At 41.1% G+C, this 24,618-nt stretch overlaps 1 protein-coding gene and 1 pseudogene across 1 annotated transcript; one reads left to right on the top strand and one right to left on the bottom strand.

Moving 5' to 3' along the window:
- The first annotated feature begins 3,404 nt into the window (after positions 1-3,404).
- On the top strand, positions 3,405-5,628 carry LOC141584130 (ret finger protein-like 4B). The gene is made up of 2 exons (XM_074397072.1): positions 3,405-3,466; positions 4,235-5,628. The coding sequence occupies exon 2, from the start codon at positions 4,341-4,343 to the stop codon at positions 5,163-5,165; it is 825 nt and encodes a 274-aa protein (XP_074253173.1). The 5' UTR covers positions 3,405-3,466; positions 4,235-4,340; the 3' UTR covers positions 5,166-5,628.
- A 7,634-nt stretch (positions 5,629-13,262) lies between these two features.
- Positions 13,263-24,230, bottom strand: LOC141584190 (protein fem-1 homolog A-like; annotated as a pseudogene).
- Positions 24,231-24,618: the final 388 nt, after the last annotated feature.

Here is a 24,618-nt window from a genome sequence, read left to right as displayed (position 1 = left end):
CTGCAGAATCCTCCCTTTTCCAATTAAATATCTGTAAGAAGCCATTTTTTTTCCCACATATTTAAATCAAAGCAACATAGCACAACAGGTTCAGGAAAAGTAGATGTAAGGATCCAGATGTCTTTTATTTAGCAAAAATTGCAGAGGTTTGCAAACATTCAAAACAATAGAACTCTTCTAAATCATTGTTTTTGTTTTAGAAAATAGTTACTTGTTTAAATAAAACTGTATTATTTATGTTAACATATAATTGTTTTATTTTACTTAATTAAATAGAACTTTAAAAAACGTCTGTTTGTATTTCTAATATTGTGAAAAAATACAATTCATATGAAAAAAAGCTTTTTTTTTTTTTTTTTGAGACAGTTTCGCTCTTGTTACCCAGGCTGGGGTGCAATGGCACGATCTCGGCTCACCGCAACCTCCGCCTCCTGGGTTCAGGCAATTCTCCTGCCTCAGCCTCCTGAGTAGCTGGGATTACAGGCACGTGCCACCATGCCCAGCTAATTTTTTGTATGTTTAGTAGAGACAGGGTTTCACCATGTTGACCAGGATGGTCTCGATCTCCTGACCTCATGATCCACCCGCCTCAGCCTCCCAAAGTGCTGGGATTACAGGCGTGAGCCACTGCGCCTGGCAAAAAAGCATTTTGGAGTTCTCATTTATGTAGAAGAGTGAAAGGATATCGCCTGTAAGAATGATTTTTTTTTCTTTTTTTTTTTTTTAATGGAAGTCCTGCTCTGTCCCCCAGGCTGGAGCCAGTGGCATATCTTGGTTCACTGCAACCTCCACCTCCCAGGTTCAAGTAATTCTCCTGACTCAGCCTCCCGAGTAGCTGAGACTACAGACATGCACCACCATTACTGGCTAATTTTTGTATTTTTAGTAAAGACGGGGTTTTACCATATTGGCCAGGCTGGTCTCGAATTCCTGACCTCATGATCCGCCCACCTCAGTCTCCCAAAGTGCTGGGATTACAGGTGTGAGCCACTGCGCCCTGCCCTTGAATTATTTGTATAAAAAAAGAGAAAAGATAACAAATGATATCAAGGACTTAAGAAAAGAGGACCGGGGCCGGGCGCGGTGGCTCAAGCCTGTAATCCCATCACTTTGGGAGGCCGAGGCGGGTGGATCATGAGGTCAAGAGATCAAGACCATCCTGGTCAACATGGTGAAACCCTGTCTCTACTAAAAATACAAAACATTAGCTGGGCATGGTGGCGCGTGCCCGTAATCCCAGCTACTCAGGAGGCTGAGGCAGGAGAATTGCCTGAACCCAGGAGGTGGAGGTTGTGGTGAGCCGAGATCGCGCCATTGCACTCCAGCCTGGGTAACAAGAGCGAAACTCCGTCTCAAAAAAAATAAAAATAAAAATAAAAATTAAAAAAAAGAAAAGAGGACCCTTGTACACCATTGGTGGGAATGTAAATTAGCATAGCTATTATGAAAACTAGCATAGGGGCTTTTCAAAAAGCTAAAAATAGGGCTATTATATGATCTAGCAATTCCACTTCTGGATATACATCCAAAGGAAAGACAATCAGTACACTGAAGAGATATCGGCTCTCCTGTGTTCATCATAGCATTATTCACAATAGCCAAGACATAGAATCAACATATATTCATCAACTGATGAACGCATAAAAAATCAAGATATTCCTCAATGGATGTATGCAAAAAGAAAACATGGTACATGTACAAGATGGAATACTTATTGAGTCTTAAGAAATTGTATCATTTTCAATAGCATGGAACCTGGAGGACATTATGTTTAGTGAAATAAGTTGGCACCAAAAGACAAAGACTGCATGATTTCATCTATACGTGGAATGGGAAAAGAGAAAAAAGAAAAAAAATGAACTCATGGAAGCATGGTGTAGAATGGTGGTTACGGAGACTGGGATAGAAAGATGATTGAAATGGGGAGCTGTTGGTTAAAAGGTAGAAAATTTTCAGGTAGACAGAAGAAATGCTCTTTGGAGATCTATTGTACATCATGGGCTATAATTAATAATAATATATAGCATACTTAAACATTGCTAAGAGAATAGAATTTGAATATTCTCCTGTCAAAATGGTAAGTATGTGAAGTGACAGATCTGTTAATTGGCTAGATTTCATCATTTCACGGTGTATACACACATCAGACAATTAAAAAATAAATGGCCAATCTGGGTAAGGAATGTATCTCTTTGTACTATTTGTACGAATTTTCTGTCTGAAATCATTTCAAAATAAAATGGAATAAAAATAAATTAATATTTTTGGATCATTAAAAAAGAGAGTATAAGGATTCTTGAGATTAAAATAAAAATAAAATGGAAGAAAGGATATCTTTGCTGAATAATTTTTAAAAAGAGTTTAAAGGGTCTTGAGATTAAAGTTTTAAAAGTCTGAGCTCCTGACCTTAGGTGATCTGCCCGCCTCGGCCTCCTGTAATCTCAACTACTTGGGAGGCTGAGGTAGGAGAATTGCTTGAACCCAGGAGGTGGAGATTGCAGTGAGCCGAGGTCGTGCCACGGCACTCCAGCCTGGGTGATACAGCAAGACTGCATCTCGGGGGAAAATGAAAAAAATGTTTGAGACCTGGTCCTGCTCCATTCACAGAAATGGAGATAGCACCAGGTAAAAATGAAGTAAAACTTGCATGTTCGGTCTTGCAAAACAACAGGAAGCCTGAGAAAGGAGAAGTTATTCAGAATGCGGTGTATCTTGGGGAAGAGGTTTGTTCCAGCTTTCCTCTCTGCAATAGGACTTAATTCACTCTCCAAATCCGTTTTTAGACGTTCGTGTCTTAGCTCTCCTCTGTTATGACTTTAACTGCTCCTTCGGCTCTGGGTACAGACACCATAAAATTTATTGTTTACCCAATAACACTTCTGAGAACAAAAGATGGTATTATTAAAAATTACAGGACAATAGCCTTGCCTGGCTGCCATCTTTCTTATCCTGTCAAGTAAGTACCCCCAAGAGTGGAATTGTTGAGTCAAAGGACATGAAAGCTGTTGTAGATGCTGCCCATTCATGATTAAATTAGAAATAGGAACACCAGTGATTATATTAGCCACGAGGTGATCAGGTTTCAACAGTGCATTTTTGTGTTTGATCTCCAACACATTTTGCGTTTTCAAGTTGAGTTCTGAAATTAGAGACAAGACCAGATGGCAGTAGATTCACTCTAATTCAGAGAGCTATTAAGAAAGTTTGATTTTTTTCTTTTTTTGCTATAAAATTTTAATTGTACTTTAATGTCATCATCATAAACGGAAGGTTGGGTTGATGAGTTTACTCAGAATAGGGTGTTACAACCTTTAGGGCGGAGCCTCTGACTCTGATTGGTTGGAGAATGTTTTCCAGGCAGTATAAATAGTCCTGCTTCTCTGTGCTGCAACTCAGAAAGGAGCAGATGTCTGTAGTGGCTGCAGGCTTCCGATCTTCAAGACTTCCTGGCAGTCTCCAAGTCAAGGTAACTTGTGCCTTCTGTTTAAGCTGTTTCCAATGTCCTATTCTGCGTTTGGCTACAAACTGTTTCTTTTCCCTAATGCCTTTAACTATTGTATTTTAGAGGAAGAAGAGCTGGTTTTGTCCTGTGTCCTGGGACTTTCTTCACCTTCAAGTCTAACACTGCATTTTACATTTTTATGTATGAACCTTAAGTCACTCTTTGCATGAACTTGTATTACCATGATTCTCCAGCAATTTAGTGTCACTTTTATACATAAACTACAGAACTTTTGTTTAATTTTTGTTATTCATTAATTTTTTTCTTTTTTTAAAAAAATATATATTTTATTGCATTTTAAGTTTTGGTGTATGTGTGAAGAACATGCAAGATTGTTGCATAGGTACACACATGGCAATGTGGTTTGCTGCCTTCCTCCCCTTCACCTATATCTGGCATTTCTCCCCATGTTGTCCCTCCCCAACTCCCCACCCCCTGTTGTCCCTCCCCTAGTACCCCACTTCAGATCCCAGTGTGTGATGCTCCCTCCCTGTGTCCATGTGTGCTCATTGTTCAACACACGCCTATGAGTGAGAACATGTGGTGTTTGATTTTCTCTTCTTGTGTCAGTTTGCTGAGAATGATGGTTTTCAGGTTCACCCATGTCCCTACAAAGGACACAAACTCATTGTTTTTTATGGCTGCATAGTTAATTAATTTATTAAATAATATAATTTATTATTTATGCCTATAACTTATTTATTAATTTATATTATTTGATTTTGAATTTAGACTATTGAAGAGTGGATTGTATACTGAGGGCTCCCAAGTGCTTCCAGAAGCCAATAAAAGATCATTCCAGTTTACTTCACGGCTAAGGAGTTAGCCCTCAAGGACCATGGCCCAAAAACTGCAAGCAGAGTTGACCTGTCCAATTTGTCTGGATTTTTTCTATGCTCCCGTTTCTCTCTCTTGTGCACACCTTTTCTGCTTTGACTGCATTGAGAATTGGATGCTAGAAACGGATGATTTGAAAGTGATGTGCCCCTTGTGTCGAGTAATAGTGGAGGCACCTTTTTTGGAAGAATGGCAAGTGAGAACCATATCACTTATCACCAAGCAGCATGATTCCATATTTGAGAAAACTCTGCGTGTGGGGAAGGAGCTCCAGCATTACTGGGAGGATGTGACCCTGGATGCAGCCACTGCCAGCTCCCACCTTGTCTTCTCCAATGATCTGAGAAGTGCTCAGTGTGGGACGATCCACCACGACCTGACAAAAGATTCCAGGCTGACCTGTGTCCTGGGTACTCCCTGCTTCCTCTCCGGCCAACATTACTGGGAAGTTAAAGTGGGAGATGTGAAGTCGTGGTCCCTTGGCATCTGCAAGGAGTTGGCTGACAGAAAGAGCAGTGATTTATCCCCTGAGCATGGCTTCTGGATTATTAGCAAGGAGGCAGGCGCAATCCATGCTAATGCCAACCTGGAGAGAATTCCTGTAAGCCCTGGCCTTCACTGTGTGGGAATTTTCCTGGATGTTGACTTGGAAGAAATCCAGTTTTTTGATGTGCAAAATAATGCCCACATCTATACGCATGACTCTGTCTCCTCTTCGGAGCCTTTGCGTCCATTCTTCTATCTTGAGCTGCCGAGAGAAGGGGAGAGTGGTACTGTCCTGACCATTTGTCCCCTGAGAAAATCAGCCCGTCCTAGAAGCTTGTGAAGTGGTGAACCTGAGTAGTCCAGGCAATCCTAAACAAAAAGAACAAAGCTGGAGACATCACAATACCCAACTTCATGCTACACTACAAGGCTACAGTAGTACACTTTGTATCCGTACCAAAACAGCATGGTACCGGTACAAAGACAGACACATAGACCGATGGAACAGATGAGAGAACCCAGAAACAAGACCACACAGCCACAACTGTTTTATCTTTGACAAACCTGACAAAATCAAGCAGCGGAGAAAGCAGCCTGGGAGAACAGTGAACTGGAATGAGCCTGCACCACCGAAGGCTACAAGGATCCCTGAGGGCTACATACAGAGCCACTCTGACAGCCCTGGGATGCTTACCTCCATCTGCATTAATGCGATAAAGAAACCTCATAAGGCTGCTTTATGTATAACAAACCTGTGCATGTACCCCTGAACTTAATTAAAAGTTAAAAAAGTATCCTGTATCTCAGCGAAAATAAATGCTAAATATTTGAGATGATGAATATATTAGCCTGATTTGATCATTCCGCAGTGCATACATGTACCAGAACATCACACAGTACCCTACAAATATATACATTTATTATTTGTCAGTTAAAAACAAAACTTAAAATAAGGAATAAGCCTTTCCATTTTAAGCCACTGTTATATTTTTTGTATTCTGCTTACCTTTGAACTTATTCCTAACTCCTGTTGTATTGTACCAAGATTCTCGAAGGCCTGTTGGGCAGCCTTAAAAATGCTTTTTATTTTGCGTTGTCCTCAGCTCTGGCCATTAGAACTTTGGTGAGTGTCTTCCAAGTGTCTACAGTTTTTCCTTGGCTTCCTTCTCCTTCCTTTCTATGACCAGCTTCAGTAAACGAAAGAGTAGAAATAAAATGTGCCTCGGTTGTATTTTTTTAATGGAAAATTTTCAACATACAAAAACAGAGACTAATGTAATGAATTCATATGTACCTATCAGCTTCAATAATAGTAACAATAGCCAGCTCCCTGCCCCCAGATTATTTAAGATCAAATCTTACACATCATATCACTTCATTCAGAAATTCTTGTGACTATCTTTAAATGAAATGTATTTAGGAAAATGTAATTATGATGCCATTATCATACATAAAAATGAATAACTCGTTAATATAATCAAGTATCCAATCAACATTCACAATCTTGTCTAATTCAGCTGTGAGGGTTTTAATTTAAGCAGTTCCAGCTTTTCTGAATTGGTCTGAGGAGCGTTTGCTGACATTTGACTCTGTGTTTTCTGCATTAAGATTTCCAACCTCAAAATAGGCAGGCCCTTTTTCTTCCAGTTTTCTTTTCAGTACGCAAGAAACCAACTGGGGCTCGCCTCACTTCCTCCTCATCCCCGTCATTAAACCACCCTAACATCTGCCTGGGGCTCCTGGGCATCCCTGCCACAGTCACCCAGGTATAGTTTGCTTTAAGGGCACCAATGATCTTAAACTTCAACTTTCAGATTTGCATCCAGGTGAAAATGTGACAAATTCACATTCACAGGTATCAGGTATTCGTCCCATTCTGAGACATGTTACTTAAGCAACATCTCAGTTCTAAGGCCTCCTCTCCTGCTTCTGGAGTAGCATTGCCTGAAGATTGTTTTCCTCAGTAATAAGGGAGTAACCTCCGGGATTAGCGGCAAGATCCACTCTTTCCTGAACCTGCGGGGTCTTAGTGTGGGCAGATTAGCCGCGGTAAGTGTTCTCCCTCAGCAAGTGAAGACATTCCTTTTTAAGAAATTGCATTAGGGAGCACAGGTTTGTGGATGACCTTCCAAATCAATAGCAAAGTGAAAATTAAATATTTCTTTCTAAGAGAATTATTTAAGTGTCAAAGACTAAGGAAATCCTTTGGAAAAATTGAAACAGCATGCAAAAAGCATCCTGTTTACGGTTTTGCCACTAAAGTTAACCATAAATTAGACTGGAGGTTTTATCCAATTATGTTTGAAAAATTACTTGATTTGGTCTTTGTTCAGTTGAAGGAGTTGTGCTCAGTTGCAATGATCATCTAACCTTTGTTATAGCTAATATAAAATTAAACTAATTTTAATTAGTCTGTGTTTAAGATGACATTTCAAACAACATTTTTATCATTCTTCAATGAAAAAGTTCTCTTTCTTTAAACCTTATTTTTCATAAATATTTATAATCATTCATGTGCTATATGCATATTTTGGGATTTTTCTTGTGCTTCAGACTTTTTAAATCAGCTAATAAATGCATGGGGTCCAATATTTAAAATGCTACATAGTGCAACTGTTTCCTGATACTCCCCATTTATTCATTCTCCCTCAAAATGACCCCTGTTACCAATTCCTTGAGGATTCTTCCAGAGATATTCTATATGTATTTGTATGTATTTCACCTATATATAAATTTAGTACTGCATGTGCATTATATTGCACTTTTTTTTTTTTTTACTTGAGAATATTAAGAAGATTGACTTCAGTCTTTTTTCAGGACTCAGATAATAAAGACTTTTTGTATTACTAGTCAATTTTGTGCAACAATTCTCAATCAGATTTATAAGCATAAATTTTCCCTTTTTTCCAGGAAGTCATTAACACCTCTCACTTCAAAATGCATGACATCATAGCTGCCATCCAAGGACTTCTAGAAGACCTAATTACTACAAAATATCAGTAAATTCAGATTGACTTCAAACCCTGTCTCTCTCAAAAAAGAAATAATTTCATTTTTCAAGCACTGTTATTGGATATAGCAAAAATTTTGTTTTGTTTTGTCTTGAGACAGATCTTTCTCACTCTTGCCCAGGCTGGAGTGCAGTCCCGTGATCTTGGCTCACTGCAACCTCGCCTCCCAGATTCAAGAAATTCTCTTGCCTCAGCCTCCTCAGTAGCTGGGATTACAGGCACATGCCACCATATGAGGCTAATTTCCACATTTTTGTAGAAATAGGGTTTTGCCATGTTGGCCAGGCTGGTCTCGAACTCCTGACCTCAAGTGATCCACCCACCTGGGGCTCCCAAAGTGCTGGGTTTACTGGTATGAGCCACTGTGCCCAGCCTACAGGTTATACCTCCTTAATGTTACAAATTAATGAAGATTAAGTAAATAAACCTCAGCAATGACTACTACATATTTTTAAACAGATCTACCAACTTTTACTAGCATGACACTGATTTATAAGCTAGTAATAAAGCCAGCTATTGAAAATGGGAGAGAAAATGATCATTACTTGGAGAACATGAGTTCCTACACTGAAATCCTTGGAGTCAAAAGAGTTCTCTCAGAGGTAACAACATTTCTGAACAATATTGTTACAGGCTGCTGATTCATTCCTTCAAGACAGACAACGTTCCTTCAGGGTGGGGTGAGTTTGTAAGTTGCAAATCTTGGTACAGACAGCATCTATGATTTCCATCATGTGGAGAAGGGTGATATCAAGGGAGAAAAAAGTCAGCATTTTGTGAGAGGCTCTGGTGGTGGGAGACTAACCTGATGATTTCACATCCCAGGTTCTAAAAGGCCTGGGCCCAGCAGCGTCCTGGCTTCCTTTGTTCTTTGGCCCTACTCTGAGATACTGTAATGTCCCTTCCTCTAAACTCCACTTTTTGTTTGAGTCAGTCCAGTAAGGGGCTTCTTTCATTTCAGTCAAAATCAGCTTATTAAAGTCATCAATTTATTCTTACTGAATCTATAAAGGAAAAGCCTCTAACTTCCTCCCTTGCCCCCATACTCTCCTTGCAGAAACATTAATGCTTTGCACAAGGACCAATAGGGCTCTTCTTATAATAAACTCAATAAAAACTATGTATTTTCCTAAGTTTTCTGGAATGATGTATTTAAATGTTATATAAAGTGACATTGATTTGCGGTGATAAATATAATCAACACAGCTGGGGGACAACACTCTGGTGTTAAACCAAGCGATCTGATTTAAAAAACACTGATCTCTAACAAGGCAGATAATCCCATTAAAAACAGGCAAGGGATATGAATAGACATTTCTCAAAAGAAGACAAACAAGGCCAGAAACGGTGGTGGCTTATGCCTGTAATTCCAGAACTTTTGGAATCTGAGGCAGAAGGATGGCTTAAGCCCAGGAGTTCAAGACCAGCCTGGGCAAATAGATGGACCCTGTCTCTACCAAAAGTTAAACAAAAAAGTTAGCTGTGTGTAATGGTGAATGCCTGTAGTTCCAGCTACTTGGGAGGCTGAGGCAGGAGGACTGCTTGAGCCTCAGAGGTTGAGGCTGCAGTGGGCCATGATGGTGCCACTGTACTCCAGCCTGAGCAACAGAGTGAGATCCTGTCACACAAAAAAATAAATAAATAAAGAGAGAGCAGACATGACAAATGACCAAGAGGTACATGAAAAAATGCTCAGCATCACTAATCATCAGGGAAATGCAAATTAAAATTACAATGAGATATTGTCTCACCCCAGTTGGAATCCTATTATTAAAAAGACAAAAAATAAAATGCAGGCAATATGCAGAGAAAAGAGAACTCTTCTACATTGTTGGCACAAAAGTAAATTAGTGTAATCGTTATGAATAACTGCATAGAGATTTCTCAAAAATCTAAACATAGAACTACCATACTAGTCAGCAATCTCATTACTAGGTATCTAGCAGAAAGAAATCAGTATATCAAAGGGATGGCTGCAGTTGCATATTTACTGTAGACCTATTCAAAATAGTAAAAACATGAAATCAACCTGAATGTCCATCAATGAATGAATGGGTAAAGAAAATGTGAAAATGTGGTACATGTACACAATGAAATATTGTTTGACCATAAAAAGAATGAAATCAAGGCTGGGTGTGGTGGCTTATGCCTGTAATCCCAGCACTTTGGGAGGCCAAGGTGGGTGGATTATGAGGTCAGGAGTGCAAGAGCAGCCTGGCCAACATGGTGAAACCCCATCTTTACTTAAAAAAAAAAATACAAAAAATTAGCCAGTGTGGTGGTGGGTCCCTATAATTCCAGCTACTCAGGAGATTGAGGAAGGAGAATTGCTTGAATGTGGGAGGCAGAGGTTGCAGTGAGCCGAGATCATGCCGCTGTACTCCAGCCTGGGTGACAGAGCAAAACTCCATCTTGGAGAAATAAAAAAGAGTGAAATCATGTCATCTGCAGCAACATGAATGCAAATGAAGGTGGTTATGTTAAGAAAAATAAGCCAGACACAGAAAGACGAAGACTGCACATTCTTATTCGTATGAGGGAGCTAAAAAACTTGATCTAATGGACACAGAGACTAGAGTAGTAGATATGAGAGACTGGGAAGGGCAGATGAAGGGGAAGAGAACTTGGTTATGGGTGTAAATATACAGTTAGAATAAGTTCTAACATTTGATAGCAGACGAGGGTGACTATAGTTGGCAGCAATATTAAGTATATTTCAACATACCTAGAAGAGAGTACTTGAAGTGATGCTAATACATGTAATAAATAAATGCTCCAAGTGATAGATACCCCAAATATCCTGGCTTGATCATTACACATTCTAAGCATGTAACAGACACTTGGGCTCCATAAATATGTAAAATATTATGTATTAATAAAAGAAAATCACTGATCTCTGTAGTGATTATAAATGACTGGTAGTCTTATCTTCATCAGCACTGTGCTGAAAATTTTGAGACTCCTTCTTTCTAGTCCTTATTTTCTTATTGGCAATCAAACCCTTCCCTCCTCCTGGAACCTCCCCTCATTCCCCACTCAAAGTGCACACTGGTGACATTCAAAGAATTTCCACCTTGGACTGCTTCTTGATACTGTATCTAAATATATCTGCAGGTGTGAACAAAGCCTGTTAAAGTTCATAGGTCCAGAAAACATGTTACCATCTCTTTGAATTATGAGAAAGAAGTACCAAAGAGACTGAATTTATAACAATTTTGAGAATGGAAAGCTGGAAAACCATATGTTTTATATGGATTTCTGAAATTTAGAAAAAGCATCTGGACTCTTTTTAGTAAATAATAGAAAAAAAAATCAGTATTTTCTCCTATAGGGAGATTTTTACTGTAAAGTTTTAGACATACACATAATAGAGCATACAAACAACCCAATGCATCTATAAGTCAACCTCAATCATTATAAACATGTGGTCTCAAGGTTATTTTGAAGCAAATCCCAGCCACTTTATCATTTCTTTTTTTTTTTTTTCTCTTCAAATACCTTATTTTAAATGACTTGAACACCAGCGCTGAGACTCATGATTTAAACTGCCTAATTTCTTTGCTCTGTGTTTTGGAAGGGACAGGGATGGCATTTCCCACCTTGGCTGAAATAAGTTAAAACTTTGTGTTGTAAATAAATACACAATTTTCTAACACACACTGCAAATCCAAATGAGACCTAGTTTTCATCGAGAGACCAGGCGTTTCAGGGCACCCATTGTCACTGCTATTCCTGAGGGCTGGGCTGTGGCTGCCACCAGGAGGATGCAGCCAGAATGGCTTCCCTTCTGAGATTCACTGCTTGTCAGGCAGGCGAAGAATCCGCTCCTGCCTGCCAGGGCTTATGGAGTCTGACTCTTGAGAAAAATCTTGCTGGGGCAGGTCCTCTAGCAGTACCGGCACTTTACTGTGGATGACTGGGAACTGAGACTTTGTACTAACCTTACGTGGCAAGTTGGTTTTGACACTCACCATCTTGGTGGATTTGTGGCATTAATACTGCAGTAGGGGCTTTCTCAGGAAGACCTGGATTTCTGTCCTCGGAACAGCTGAAAAAATGGCTTGGGCCACCTATGGATATGTCCACGAGGAAAACAGAGAATGTGGGAGGTTTGTAAGGCTGAGTGGCCTTTAGTTTTAACTTGAAAACTGGCAACCAAGACCCAAACCAACTGTGCTAGTTCTTGCTAGGTGGAGAAGAACCAGGTGCCAAAGGCTTTGATGTCACTCCTTTGGTACTTGACCTGATTTCCTGTTTGAAAAAACAGTTCTCTTTCTAATGAGAATGAAAAATTGGGAGGCCTGTTGTACTAGTCTGTTCTCATGCTGTTAATAAAGACATATCCAAGACTGACTGGGTAATTTATAAAGAAAAAGAAGTTTAGTTCTACACGGCTGGGGAGATCTCTCAATCATGGTTGAAGGCAAAGGAGGAGCAAAGGCTCATCTTACATGGTGGCAGGCAAGAGAGCATGTGCAGGGGAACTGCCCTTTATAAACCGTCAGATCTCCTGAGACTTACTCACTTTCACAACAACAGCATGGGAAAACTGTCCCTGTGATTCAATTACCTCCCACCAGGCCCCTCCCGTGACATGTGGGGATTAGGGAAGCTACAATTCAAGATGAGATTTGGGTGAGGACACAGCCAAACCATATCACCTGTAAAAGGCAGTGGAGTTTTACAAAAATATACAGTGACCCACATTTCAGGGACCAACACCATGGACTTTTATCTTGCTCACCAAATTCTTCTTAAGATAGAGCTCACTCCCTGTGGCCTTAGCATCTTAGGCACCACAGAATCTTCACTGCTTGCAATTCACTTATGAAGTCCAACTAACAACGTTCTTTAAACAAAGAGGCATTTGTTCAACTTGAAGTATAAAAAACAAACAAAAATCCACCACCAACCAAAAAAAAAGGCAGTAAAATCTCAGAACTCCTGTGCAATGCTTCTAATCAGCCTATTTATTAAATAAACAGAACACCAAACCAACCAAAAGCTATTCAAGGGGCAGGCTGCCCTGGGCAGAGCCCCGCCTGCCTGATTATGACTTCCTCAGCCCCAGAGCACGGTGTCATCATGCTGGAAGAAATGAGAAGTGGTTTTGCTCCTTGACTTTCAAACCCTAACCTTGGGAGCCCCTAATCCTAACGCCATATTTGGTAGCTGGAGTTATCCAGCTACATCAAGGGGCAAGTGAACACAAACCCATTCTCAACTTTTTCCTGTGTTTCTAGCAGAGAAGGAAGGTAATGGCTTAGTCCCTTAGCCTCTAGGTAACAAGGCAAAGGCCTCCATAATCCAGGAAGACAGGATGTGACATTCTTGCTTCTTTCCCCGACTCAATATGAGTGAGCAGGCTCCTAGAGAAAGACAATCCTCCTAGCACATGACCCTGAAGGCTTCTAGCACCAAAGGCTCTAACTCCTCTTTCCCTCTGCCTGCAGGTAAAGGGGACAGGAGGCAGAAGATCCCTTTTCCTGATTTGTGCCTGAAGGAGGCAAGAACAGGCATCTGTTGCATGCCCTGCATGCCCTTATGATTTCTCCACTCAGTAGGAGAAGGGAAAGGCGAGGGTGCAGACACTCTGGAACTGCAAGGCATTGCAGGGTCATGTAGTTGAAGGGCTCCCTGGTGCCCCTGGCCAGCAGCTTCTCCTCCAGCAACTCATAGGCCATCTTCTTGAAGGTATTGGTGGCATCCGTGTGGGCCCTGCTTCTTGGATCAGGGGTTTCATGATTGCTGGGCGGTTTTTCCTGGCTGCCATGTGCAACATGGCATTGTTGTCAAAATCCCTGCTGTCTGGGTCGGCCTGCACTTGAGCAGCACTTAGACCACTTGCAGGGAGGCGAATCTGCCCACATTTGTGGTCCTTATTTGCGGTGTCCTTACCCACAGCCACGTGCAGAGGGGTGAAGCTGTTCTTGTTCCTGGGCGCACACTTGAGCAGACGGTAGATGGTCTGGTGCTTCAGGTGCTCCTGGCTAGGGGTGTATTCCACTTTCTCCAACAGAGCAGGTGGAGGATGATGTCCGGCGCCTTGGTGAACTGGGCCGCGTCTTTAGGTTCCGGCAGCTGCAGCTCCTTGGGGCCGGGAATGGTTCCACTTGCCAGCCCCCTTTCATGAGAACCCCCATGAAGTCTGCAAAGCCGATTTGTGTTCCCAAGCTGCCATTGGCCACCAGATCCTGCAGCACGTAAGGGAAGAGTTCTGCGGAAAGAAAGTTGCAGGCGGTCATGGGGCTCAGAGGTTGGCTCCAGGTTGCCCTGTTGCACGTCCAGGGTGCACTTCCTCAGGCAGACGAGGAGCTCTAAATTGCCACAGTCCTCCTAAACCGTGCCCCAGTAACGGATGTAATAGGAAGTGTTGGAGTCAGAGGGGCAGAGGATTCACTCCCAGATCAACAGGGCCTACATTCGCATGTCATGCAGGTGGCTTATCAGCGCTTTCAGCTCCGCGGTGGTCTTGACCTCCCTGGAATAGCCATAGGTCAGGATCAGCTTCTGGGGTTTTGGTTTGGGCAGGTACTCGCCCCCCCACTGCTGACCAAGCTCCGTGACTCATCTCCAGTGTTTAAGGATCCCAAGCAGATCTCGCTTCTTTTCCACATACGTGGCTCCCAGAAATTCCAGTGTTTCCACGGCAGCTTACTGGCTGGTGGGAGAGCAGTTCCTAAGACTCCCGGTTCAGTGGTTCCTCCGGAGGAGCTGCAGCATGGAGCCCCTGAGGCTGTGCGTACCCCTGGTTAGTAGTGGAGGCCCTTCTTGCGGTACTCTGCCTGGGCCTCTCCCCCGGCGTCCTGCTCCTGGCTGGGCTGCTCCTGGATGAGGAACTCCATGATGCTGTAGTGGCCCGTCACGCTGGCACCAGCAGCACGGTCCTGCATTAGCCATCCCATGCGGGTCTGGCACTCCAGCAGCAGGCTCTCCAGGCTGCCAGATGCCGCTCAGTCTTGGAAGGCCGTCTTGCCATTGGCACTGTGCGGTTCACCTGGGCGTCCTGCTCCAGGAGGTAGCTGGTGCTGTCTCGGTGACATTTGTAGCACGAATCACGACACACACGTGGCTGTGCCGGAGGCCATCTCCGGGTCGGTCTGGTTCTTGCCAATGGCCGTGGAAGCAGGCGGCGCCCAGGGTCGTGGAGTTGGTGCGCCCGGTGCGGTTAGCCGAGGCCCTGTGGCGCAGCAGGCTCGGCACCACGTCCAGGTGGCCGGCTGCAGAGGCGGCCCACAGCGGCGGCGCGCCCTGGATCATCTCGCCGTCGAAGTGCCCCGAGCCGCCAGCCTCCACCCTCGCGCCGCCCCAGTCCACCAGGTACCCCACCACGTCCAGGTGGCTGAAGCAGGCTGGGGGAGCACTCTACTTTCTCCAACAAGTAGAGCAGGTGGATGCGCAGCGGCGTGCCCCGCACCGGCCACCACGCCTGTCAGCTCGTCCAGCTCCTCCCGGGCTGCGGCCTGTGAAAAGCTTCTGGAGCAGCTGCAGCTTGCAGTCACGGACGGCCTGGTACACCGTGGGGCGGAGGTCCGTGGTCTGGGTGCCCAGGGATGAGGAGACAGAGGATTTAAGCCTGGACGAGCCGGCGGGGGGCAACCATCACCGTCTCCCCCGCCGCCATCTGAGGGGGTCTCCGAACCATTTCATCTATACATATGCGCTATATATATCTCTTAGAGAACCAAATCCTTTAAAAATAACCAAAATATCATTATCACATCTAAAAATACAGTTTCTTAATAATGGCAAACAACCAGTATTCACATTTCCTAAATTGTCTTACACATGGTTTTTCTAGTGTGTACGTTTGAATTGAAATCCAAATAAGAAAGAAACATTGCTGTTGGCTGATGTGTCTATACATTTTTCCTTTCACTTCTTTCCCTTCAGAGTGTTTTGCAGAAGAAACTGGGTTGAAGAAATCTCAGTGTCAGGATCTTGCTCAGTGCCTCAATTATAAAGATTACTGATAAAAAGACGTCAATGTCAGGTGGATTTCAGTGGGTGTCTTCTCATCAAACTTTGCTTTGAGGACGTGAGGTGAGGAAGAAAGCCCCTTCATAGAGACCTTCTGTCTTTGGCCAGAACTGGCCTGCATTGTGGAAAGAAGCGAAAAAGTGATTTCAAGAGCTTTTGAGTATTAATCCCAATGTTCACTTACAAAATCTATGACTTATCTAGGAATTATCTTTAAGTGCATCATACTTATACTGTATAAGTAAAGTATATCAAAGAACCATAAAAAACTGGAGGTAAATCATGTTCGTGGATGGGATAATTTAATATTTTAAATATCTAAGACAGTCTAAGACAGTTGCAGTTGAATTAAAATCCCAGTAAACTTTTTTTGTGTTTGCATCTTCACTGGCTGATTTCCAGATGAATATAGATGAATACATGTGTATGAATAGCTAAGCTAATTGAGAAAGTAAGGAGCAATAAGAAGACAAAAATTATCTGAGTTTAAGTTATTATTCAAAGCAATAGAAATCAAAAAAATATCCATAAATACACTTCATATTTAATATTTGGAAAATGAATGAGTTACTTAATAAATAGTGATGGGATACTTGGACAGAATGTCCAATGGAATAGGAGGAAAAATTAAGTTAGATAAGCAGGTAAATTTAAAAAATTAAATTTGGAAGGTAAAACTCTAAAGCCAATAGAAGACAATGCAGACATTATTCTTTGTGATTGGGGATGTAGAAATATTCTAAAATAAATCTATCAGATAGAGTGACCTTGGACCATAAATAAATAAATAAGTTCTTCAAGTATAAACTGCAAAGAGAAAAATTTATATATTTCTTTACATCAGAATGAACTACCTGGCTACTCTCAGCTTCTAGAATCTGGAAAGGTGGCATTTTAGCTTCTCATTTAGTGTTTAATAAAGGATAATAAAGAATAACACAAACAAAATTTAGGAATGGGGCTTCACTTGGAGAAAATGAAAAAAAAGAATAGGTGACAGTTTGAGAGAATATCTATAGCATATTTATCATCAACAAAGAATTAATATTTAGAATAACAAAATAAATGTTTGTAAATAAACAAGAAAAAACAATATAAAATATCAAGGATTATGATTAAGACCTATCCTAATGGCTAAAAAATGACATGCAAGAATGAATTGTTTAGCTTCATTCTAATCAATAAAATATAACTTAAAAGTCTAAGACACTGCTTACCAAAGCACAAAAAATTAGAATATTGGCTATCAAATGCTGGTGGAACTGTGGGGAGATGGAAAATCCTGTGTACTGCTGGGAGAAATGGACTGGTATGGTCACCTTAGAAAGCAATAAAGCAGTACTTAGTGGAATTGATTCATTACTCTGCAGGCTCTAAACACTACGGAAATTCTCACAAGCGTGCACCAGAGATATTTACGAAGATGTTTTTCACAGCATTATTTGTGGTAACAAAGAACCAGGGGATAATTAGGCTAAATTTAGATTATACAGCAGTCACAAGAAATGAACAAAGTAGATATCTAGCCACAAGAATAGATCTCAAAAACATAATTTTTGTAGTCTAGCACTATTTATGTACATTGCACTATTTATGTAAACACAAATAGTAATGTTGATATTTTAAAGACATTCACACACATCCATGGATAAATAAAAATATTGAAGTTGGGTTGAAGGTACTATTAAATACTTTAGGTTGGGAGCCTGTGGAGGGGAAGAGAAATCAATTTCTCTTCCACCAAATCCACCAGCTTTTCTTGAGAAATAGGAAGATTTGACCACCTATGGTCTGGTATGGTGGAAGCCAGGAGGTGAGACAGATGTGGAACAATGGCTTTGCAGCTCCCCTCTCCTTCGTCTATCACCAGTCAAACGAAGACATTTTTATTGGTCTCTGGTTTCCATCAGCATTTGTATTAAGACCTCTGCTCTACAGAGGTGTGAAAACTTTGTTCCAGAGTAGGTGGAACTTTGTCTCAGGAGGAGGTGACATCATGGGCATGAACCAGTTTTGTAAGCCTATTGGGGTGGATTTGTTTATCCTAAAAGCTGTTGCTGTGCTGTTAAGTTTCCTGGGCTGAGAACCCCAAAGACAGAGCCACTCAGAAATTTTATAGCATTGAAGTCAATATTCACCCTAGGCAGGACTCCCCCTGGAGATCCAAATAGATGATGGGAAATAATTCTAAACAAAGTCCACAAGGAAACTTTTATAAGAGTGTAATATCTTCTTCCATCAAGAATAATTCAGTTAAAAGAGCAGAGCTCACTTCTTTTCGCCTTTGATTGTTCTACTGTTTGGAAATGATCAAACTTTCAGTCTCTGATTAAAGTTTTCTATTTACCCCACTGAAAATGTGCCAATAAATTCTGACTCCTGAAGACCTTGTCAGAAAGTAGCTTTCCCAAGTATGACCTTGCTTGATTAAATGGTAAGGATGTTCTATTTTAGAATAGCTAATAACTCAAGACTGCATTCAAAAATAGACTCTTTGGGATGGAGTAAGAGACACAAACTCAAAACAGATTTAAAAAAGGTTATTTTCTTTTTGAAAGAAAAGGGTTTGTCTGTAAACCATAGATAAAATAAGTTTAGTTACTACATTCATCAATGATATGTAATAGGTGGAAAAAAATTAAGAGAACTTCAATAAAAGTTCTTACTTAGGACAAAGAGACAGTCAAAGCAAACACAGGACCTTCCATACATTGGTCATCTGTAGAGAATATGTATTACATTCCATAGGGCAGTATTAGGAAGAACAGTGAATATAATGGACTTCACCTTATTGAATAGCTTCTTTGTTAATGGAGACTGAGAGCCAAGGACCATTTTGTGTTAATAATTTTTTTTTTTAATTCTGTACTTGATAATATATAAAAAAAAAATCAACAAAACGGGCCTGCATTTGGCTATGTGCAGCTCGGTTCAATTATGGACTTGTGCCATGTTAGGGGAACCATTTTCTGAATTTCTACCCACTTTGTTGCCATGCATGAGAGCAGTGACATCAATATGCACTGGAGGTCCACATGCTTTGCAATAAACACTCACCATCATGACAATCCTGGTGAATACCAGTTACTCCACATAGATAGCTGAAGGACTGAATTTGAAAGTCTATTCTTACGTTACTAAAAATATATGGCTTCTAATATGAGGCAGTTTATTGCAGTGGTGGTGGAGAATGATATAAAATGCAGACAAGGACCCAGATTTCAGGACTATGTACTATCATTCCCCAAAGTGAATCAGCGCTCGCTTGAAGAGAGCGACTACTTAACCTGGGCAGGAAAAGCAAGATAGATCTGGAACATCTTAGCTGAATGGGAATGATGAGGATACTTTCAGAAATTTCTGGGGTAGTGTTAAGAGGTAAAAAGAGGTCCTTATAAAACTGAACAAACGGTGACAAACGAAAGTCAACTATTACCACAATGTGAAACAGGCTGAGTTTAAACAGGAGCCTTGGTTTCATAAACACACACACACACACACACACAAGAACACAACAACAAAAAAACAGGTGTCTTGGAGTGTGCTAAGAGGCCATGAGAAGACAATTGTATTAAACACTGCATGCATTTTCATTTGAAGAAAATATAATATATGGAATGAGCGATATTGTGAGAATTATACTAAAATCGCTATTGGGAAAAAGTTTTTGTACATTTGCTTAATAATTAACATCAGTAATTTCAGATACCCAGCTTTGGATCTGCCCCTTCCCACTTTCCTTATGAAAGTTTTCACTGGGGTAGCAGGTAACTCCGATCTGACAATTACAGCCTCCATGCTTGTGTTGGCCATAACCTGATAATTAGCAGCTTCCCCTACTGATTCTTCATTGACAAGGAAGACCGCCTTTGAGTTAACGAACTCAGAGAAATAACTACCCTCCTCTGATATAGCAGCAAAGAGACAAAGGCTACTATAAGAAGGGCTAAGCTCCTTTGGTCAAGCAGGGTTTTGCATAGCATGTCATAGCTATTCTGTCTGGTTACTGTCCTGAGGTACATCTCTTCTCCTCCATCTTTTCTCCAAGAATGATGCCTGTAGTATAGAGTGTGTGTGTGTGTGTGTGTGTGTGTGTGTGTGTGTGTGCAGAAAGCACAGACAAATCATACTGCATATGGTGCCAGCCACATTCATCCTAAGGTTGAGAATTCCAGATGAAGAAATTATCCTGCCACTGGACTAATGGTAGATAGTCGCTGCTACTTTCATTTTTGTCCACTAGACCCATTAAATATGACTTTTTCTGGCTATCATTTTTCTTGAGATCTAATGTCGAGGGCTTAATATAGGTAGAACATTCGAATAGATTGCCTTTAACATGACTATTTAATTTAGGAGTCATCCTTAATAATTTGGAAAGAAATAGTGCACCCTCTAGTGAACGTTTTAAGGACTAGCATAGACCGCTTGCAAAACAGGTTGCAATGGGTCAGTTAATGCGGAGCAACATTACACATCCTTGGCACCCTGTACTCTGTAACTTACTGGTTGCTGTCTTTGTGGTAACATGAGGAGTCTGAAGGACTAACCACAGGACCGGAAGATGAAGGGAGTGTGTGTCTACAATGTGGTAGAATCCTTGCTGCTTCACTCTACTGCCTTTTGTAGAGCGTTGGGAAGAATGGGGTAACGTTTTGCAAGGAATTTAGAAAGACATTCTCACAGAAAAGGAAATCAGAGCATCTGTGTATCATGACATGGAAATATAAAAACATAAAAAAATCGTGATTGTGAAATTAGAAAAATTCTTTTAATTTTCATTAGACTAAAGTCACTTGACATATGGTGAAGTGGCCAAGTTGTAAAAAGCAGGAAAAAAATTTTGTTCTTGAAATTTTATGGTTTTAGTCTTCAATGATCTTAGTCAATTAACTTCTGGAAGACTATGGAATAGCAATATTTCCATGGAATGAGATAGAAAGTATGATGAAGTGCCGGGCGCGGTGGCTCAAGCCTGTAATCCCAGCACTTTGGGAGGCCGAGGCGGGTGGATCACAAGGTCGAGAGATCGAGACCATTCTGGTCATCATGGTGAAACCCCGTCTCTACTAAAAATACAAAAAATTAGCTGAGCATGGTGGCACGTGCCTGTAATCCCAGCTACTCAGGAGGCTGAGGCAGGAGAATTGCCTGAACCCAGGAGGCGGAGATTGCGGTGAGCCGAGATCGCGCCATTGCACTCCAGCCTGCGTAACAAGAGCGAAACTCCGTCTCAAAAAAAAAAAAAAAAAAAAAAAAAGAAAAGAAAAAAAAAAAGAAAGTATGATGAATAAAAGTGGCAGTATGGCTACATAATATGCTAAAAACCATTAGTAGCAGGGATTATTCTTTTCTATTTTTAAATTTTTTTGAAGTAATGTTTCTTTTGACAGTGCACACATTATCAAATTTTTAAAAAATTCAGACAGATGTAATATATATGAACCACCTTAAAAAGTGTGCTCCAAAGGTGACAAAAACAGTATCAGTTGTTAGAAATAATAAACTCCATGTATATAATTTGAATTATTTGACTTGCAGTGTATGTTTATTTATATTTTGAAACTAGAAAAGGCCGTTTTTCTTTGTTCTTGTGTGACATTCCTGATGGGCGTGCCAGTGGCTTGCTATGTCTGAAATCGTGAGATACATGGTTACTTGCTCCAAACATCCAAACAAAAGCCTACATCAATTTGGTTCATTAGGAAAGTTTCTGACTATATATACTTTGTAATTTATTTGGTTTTCTCTTAAAGAAAAATGTAAGATTAAACAAAACTCTATGCTACAAGGTTAAACTTGTAATTATATGGTATTTTTAAGCAATCAAGTGCTTTATATAAATTAGGTATAATAACTTATAAAGAAACGTTAAATTGAGAGTGATTTCTGTGGCTTTGCCAGGAACGCACTCGGAAAGGGCACTAAAGAGGGAGTGTGCTCAGAAATCGAGATAGCCAGAGATTCTTTTTACTCAAAGGTACATAGACGTTCACCAGTTGCCCCAGAGACATAGAAGTGAAAACCTCGTTAGACCATAGTAAAAGTTGGCTCAAATCTTCTCTATGGTGAGAGGGAGAAACACACATAGGCGTATAGATAGAAATGTTGACGAAGTTCCAAATGGAATTAAATAAACTGGCCCTTTGAAACCAGAATCACACATTAAATTATGTGTTTTGGTTTCATTTGGACATTTCCATACAGACTAATTGATTTTCATTTAATGGAACTCTTTTTTTGGTGGAAGGGGTGAATTTAAACTCTGAAATTGTATATACTTGCTGGTAAGCTACAGCTTCACTAACCACACAATGCTAAATTTTGTGGCATGGAGGTATACAAACCAGTGACTCTCAGACTTAGTGTGCATAAATGTTACGTGGAAAGACTGTCACAGATGTCTAGGCATCAAGCCCGGGGTTTCTGATTCAGAAGTTCTGGGAGTGGGATGAGAAGGTGGCATTTTAAACAAGAACTCCAAACCCCGGTGACTTGGAAGCAACTGGTCTAGGGATTATCACTGAGAGAAACACCAGCTAAACTGAGGTCAATTATGTAGATGTTGCAACCATTTCTACATGAATTTATTGAGAGAAGTTCAGTGATCGTTATTTCTGAGGCGTCTGTGTGTGCTTTGGAAAAATTGGGAGGTGGGCCAACAATAACTGAAATACAGTAGCACTGGTATGAAAATCTGAATGCATTACGGACTGCAGGTTCTTCAGGGTACATGCTGGAGCTAGGACGGAACTCCTCAGCCCCACTCCGCATTCTTGCAGTCAGGCTTCCACTCCTGCTCCTTCCTCTGCTGGGGATGCTCTTCTCCTTACACTCCCGACTTCCTCTTATCAGTCCGACTCTGCTATCTTGTCACGTCTCAGGAGCCTTCCGTGACACCATCAATAAACTTCCTTTCCCAACCACTACCCTTCTCCTTTCCCTACTTCATCTTTCCTTATGGCACTTACAATTTGCTGAAATAATATTATTGATCTGTTTATTTTTTAGTGTTTCTTCCTTGAGGCTAAACTCCAGGAGGTCAGGGATTTTGTTCGTTTCATGCATAGCTGTATATGCAGCACCTAGAATTAGGTAGTGAAAGAAATCCAAATTTTTCCAGTAAAAATTTAACTAGTTTTGTGGCCTATTTTCCAGGGGTTTGTGCTCCAGTATGGAAGAATACACTGACTCCCTGAACAAGTCCATTCTTGAACCCTGGGGAGTACAGTGTTACGCTTATTTGTCCCAATGACTGAGAAACTTACTTTGATGTTCTCGTTTACTCTTGATGGCTATTACTTTTCGTTAGAAAACTTGAGATCGGTAATAGACACAATGTATTTTTCACTATCTTTAATACAATGATTAAAGAGTAATGAATGAATATGACCTATCTTGAAGTGAGGTGTGTATATTTAGCACTCATCAGAGTGTCACCACACAGTGGTGGAGGATGGATGAGATTAGGAGAGAATATTTGTCAGTGCTCATTCAGGAAAACAGCTCATGCTAAGTATTTCAATACAAGGCATGCAATATGGGAAACTAGTTACAGCAGTGATGGAAGATCCAAAATGGCAGGAAGGGAAAAAAGAGCAGGCCCGTCATTAGCCACAGCAGGAATTCCCTACCAGCTTTAGAATGGAGGAATGAGGGAAGAGGGAGGTCCTATGGCCAAAGTCCAGAGGTGCTGGAAGCACAGACAAAGATGCAGTCTAGAAGAATCTGGAAGACCTGTAGGAGGTACAGCCACTCCTGAGGATGCCTCCAAAACAAAGAGGTAGGTGAAGAAATGCCCTGGCCTCTTCTTTTTTCCACCCTCAAATATTCTGCCAGTTTTCCCACTGTCTGAACCCAAATACAAGGCAGTAGAAAATGGAATATGCAGGGATCAGCCCTGCCCACTAGAAGAAATTAGAGAAAGGGCTGAATAGGTCTGAGAGCACACAAGGACAGAAGGAATTCAGAGAAGTACACTGATAGAATCATCGTGGGTCAAGTTTGTGCTGGATATGAATTACTCTAACTGCATGGTGTGAAGCTTACCATGTGATATAAAATTTCCCAAGATTCTGCTATAAAGCTGCCTTATTTGCATGAGTCCAAAAATGGCAGGCTGGAAAGCTGACTGGAAGTTAGAAAATGGTTACATAGATGATCAGCCACCCACAAGGGCCTGTTTTGGATTTACTACCATTATTTTTTATTTTATTATTTTAGTGCTACTATTTTAGTGCATCAAACCTTGTTTTCCTGTGGGCTCCCTTACTGTCATCTCAAGTCATTTCTGTATTTGTTCAAACACTTTTGGTTATTAAGAAAGGTGAATTTCAAATATTAGACCTAACCTTGTTCATCCTTTGTTCCTCTTCCTGTGAGTGCTGGTGGATGTAAAGCTCTAGCAGCTGCATGGTGTGAAGCTTACCATGTGATATAAAATGCAGACATTGGGATATTCATTCTCTCACTCGCCTCCTTTCCTGCACTTGTACTCCTGGTGTTGAGGGGAGAGGGAAAGTGAAGGAGAGAGACTTCACACATATCTGCGGGGTTTTTCCTCCCATTTTTTCTTCTGTCACTGAGTCCAGATAGGGTTGTCAGTTTCCTCAGAGTGGCAGGCTGTCCTGGGTGGTGGGGTGTATATTTGACTCTTTGGAAGGGTCATTCCCTTCAGATGCCCTGGCAAAGGACCAGCAACTGAGCTGTGTCTTTCTCACCCACAGCCCCTACAACAAGTTATCCAGATTAACTTATTGCTACTAGGGTTGCCTCACCCAGAAGTGGCTCTCTTGAAGGAGC

Source organism: Saimiri boliviensis, chromosome 4 (assembly GCF_048565385.1).
Source record: "Saimiri boliviensis isolate mSaiBol1 chromosome 4, mSaiBol1.pri, whole genome shotgun sequence".
NCBI classification, from domain to species: Eukaryota; Metazoa; Chordata; class Mammalia; order Primates; family Cebidae; genus Saimiri; species Saimiri boliviensis.
Note: the sequence above shows the minus strand (reverse complement) of the source record. Positions and strands in the feature narration are given on the sequence as shown.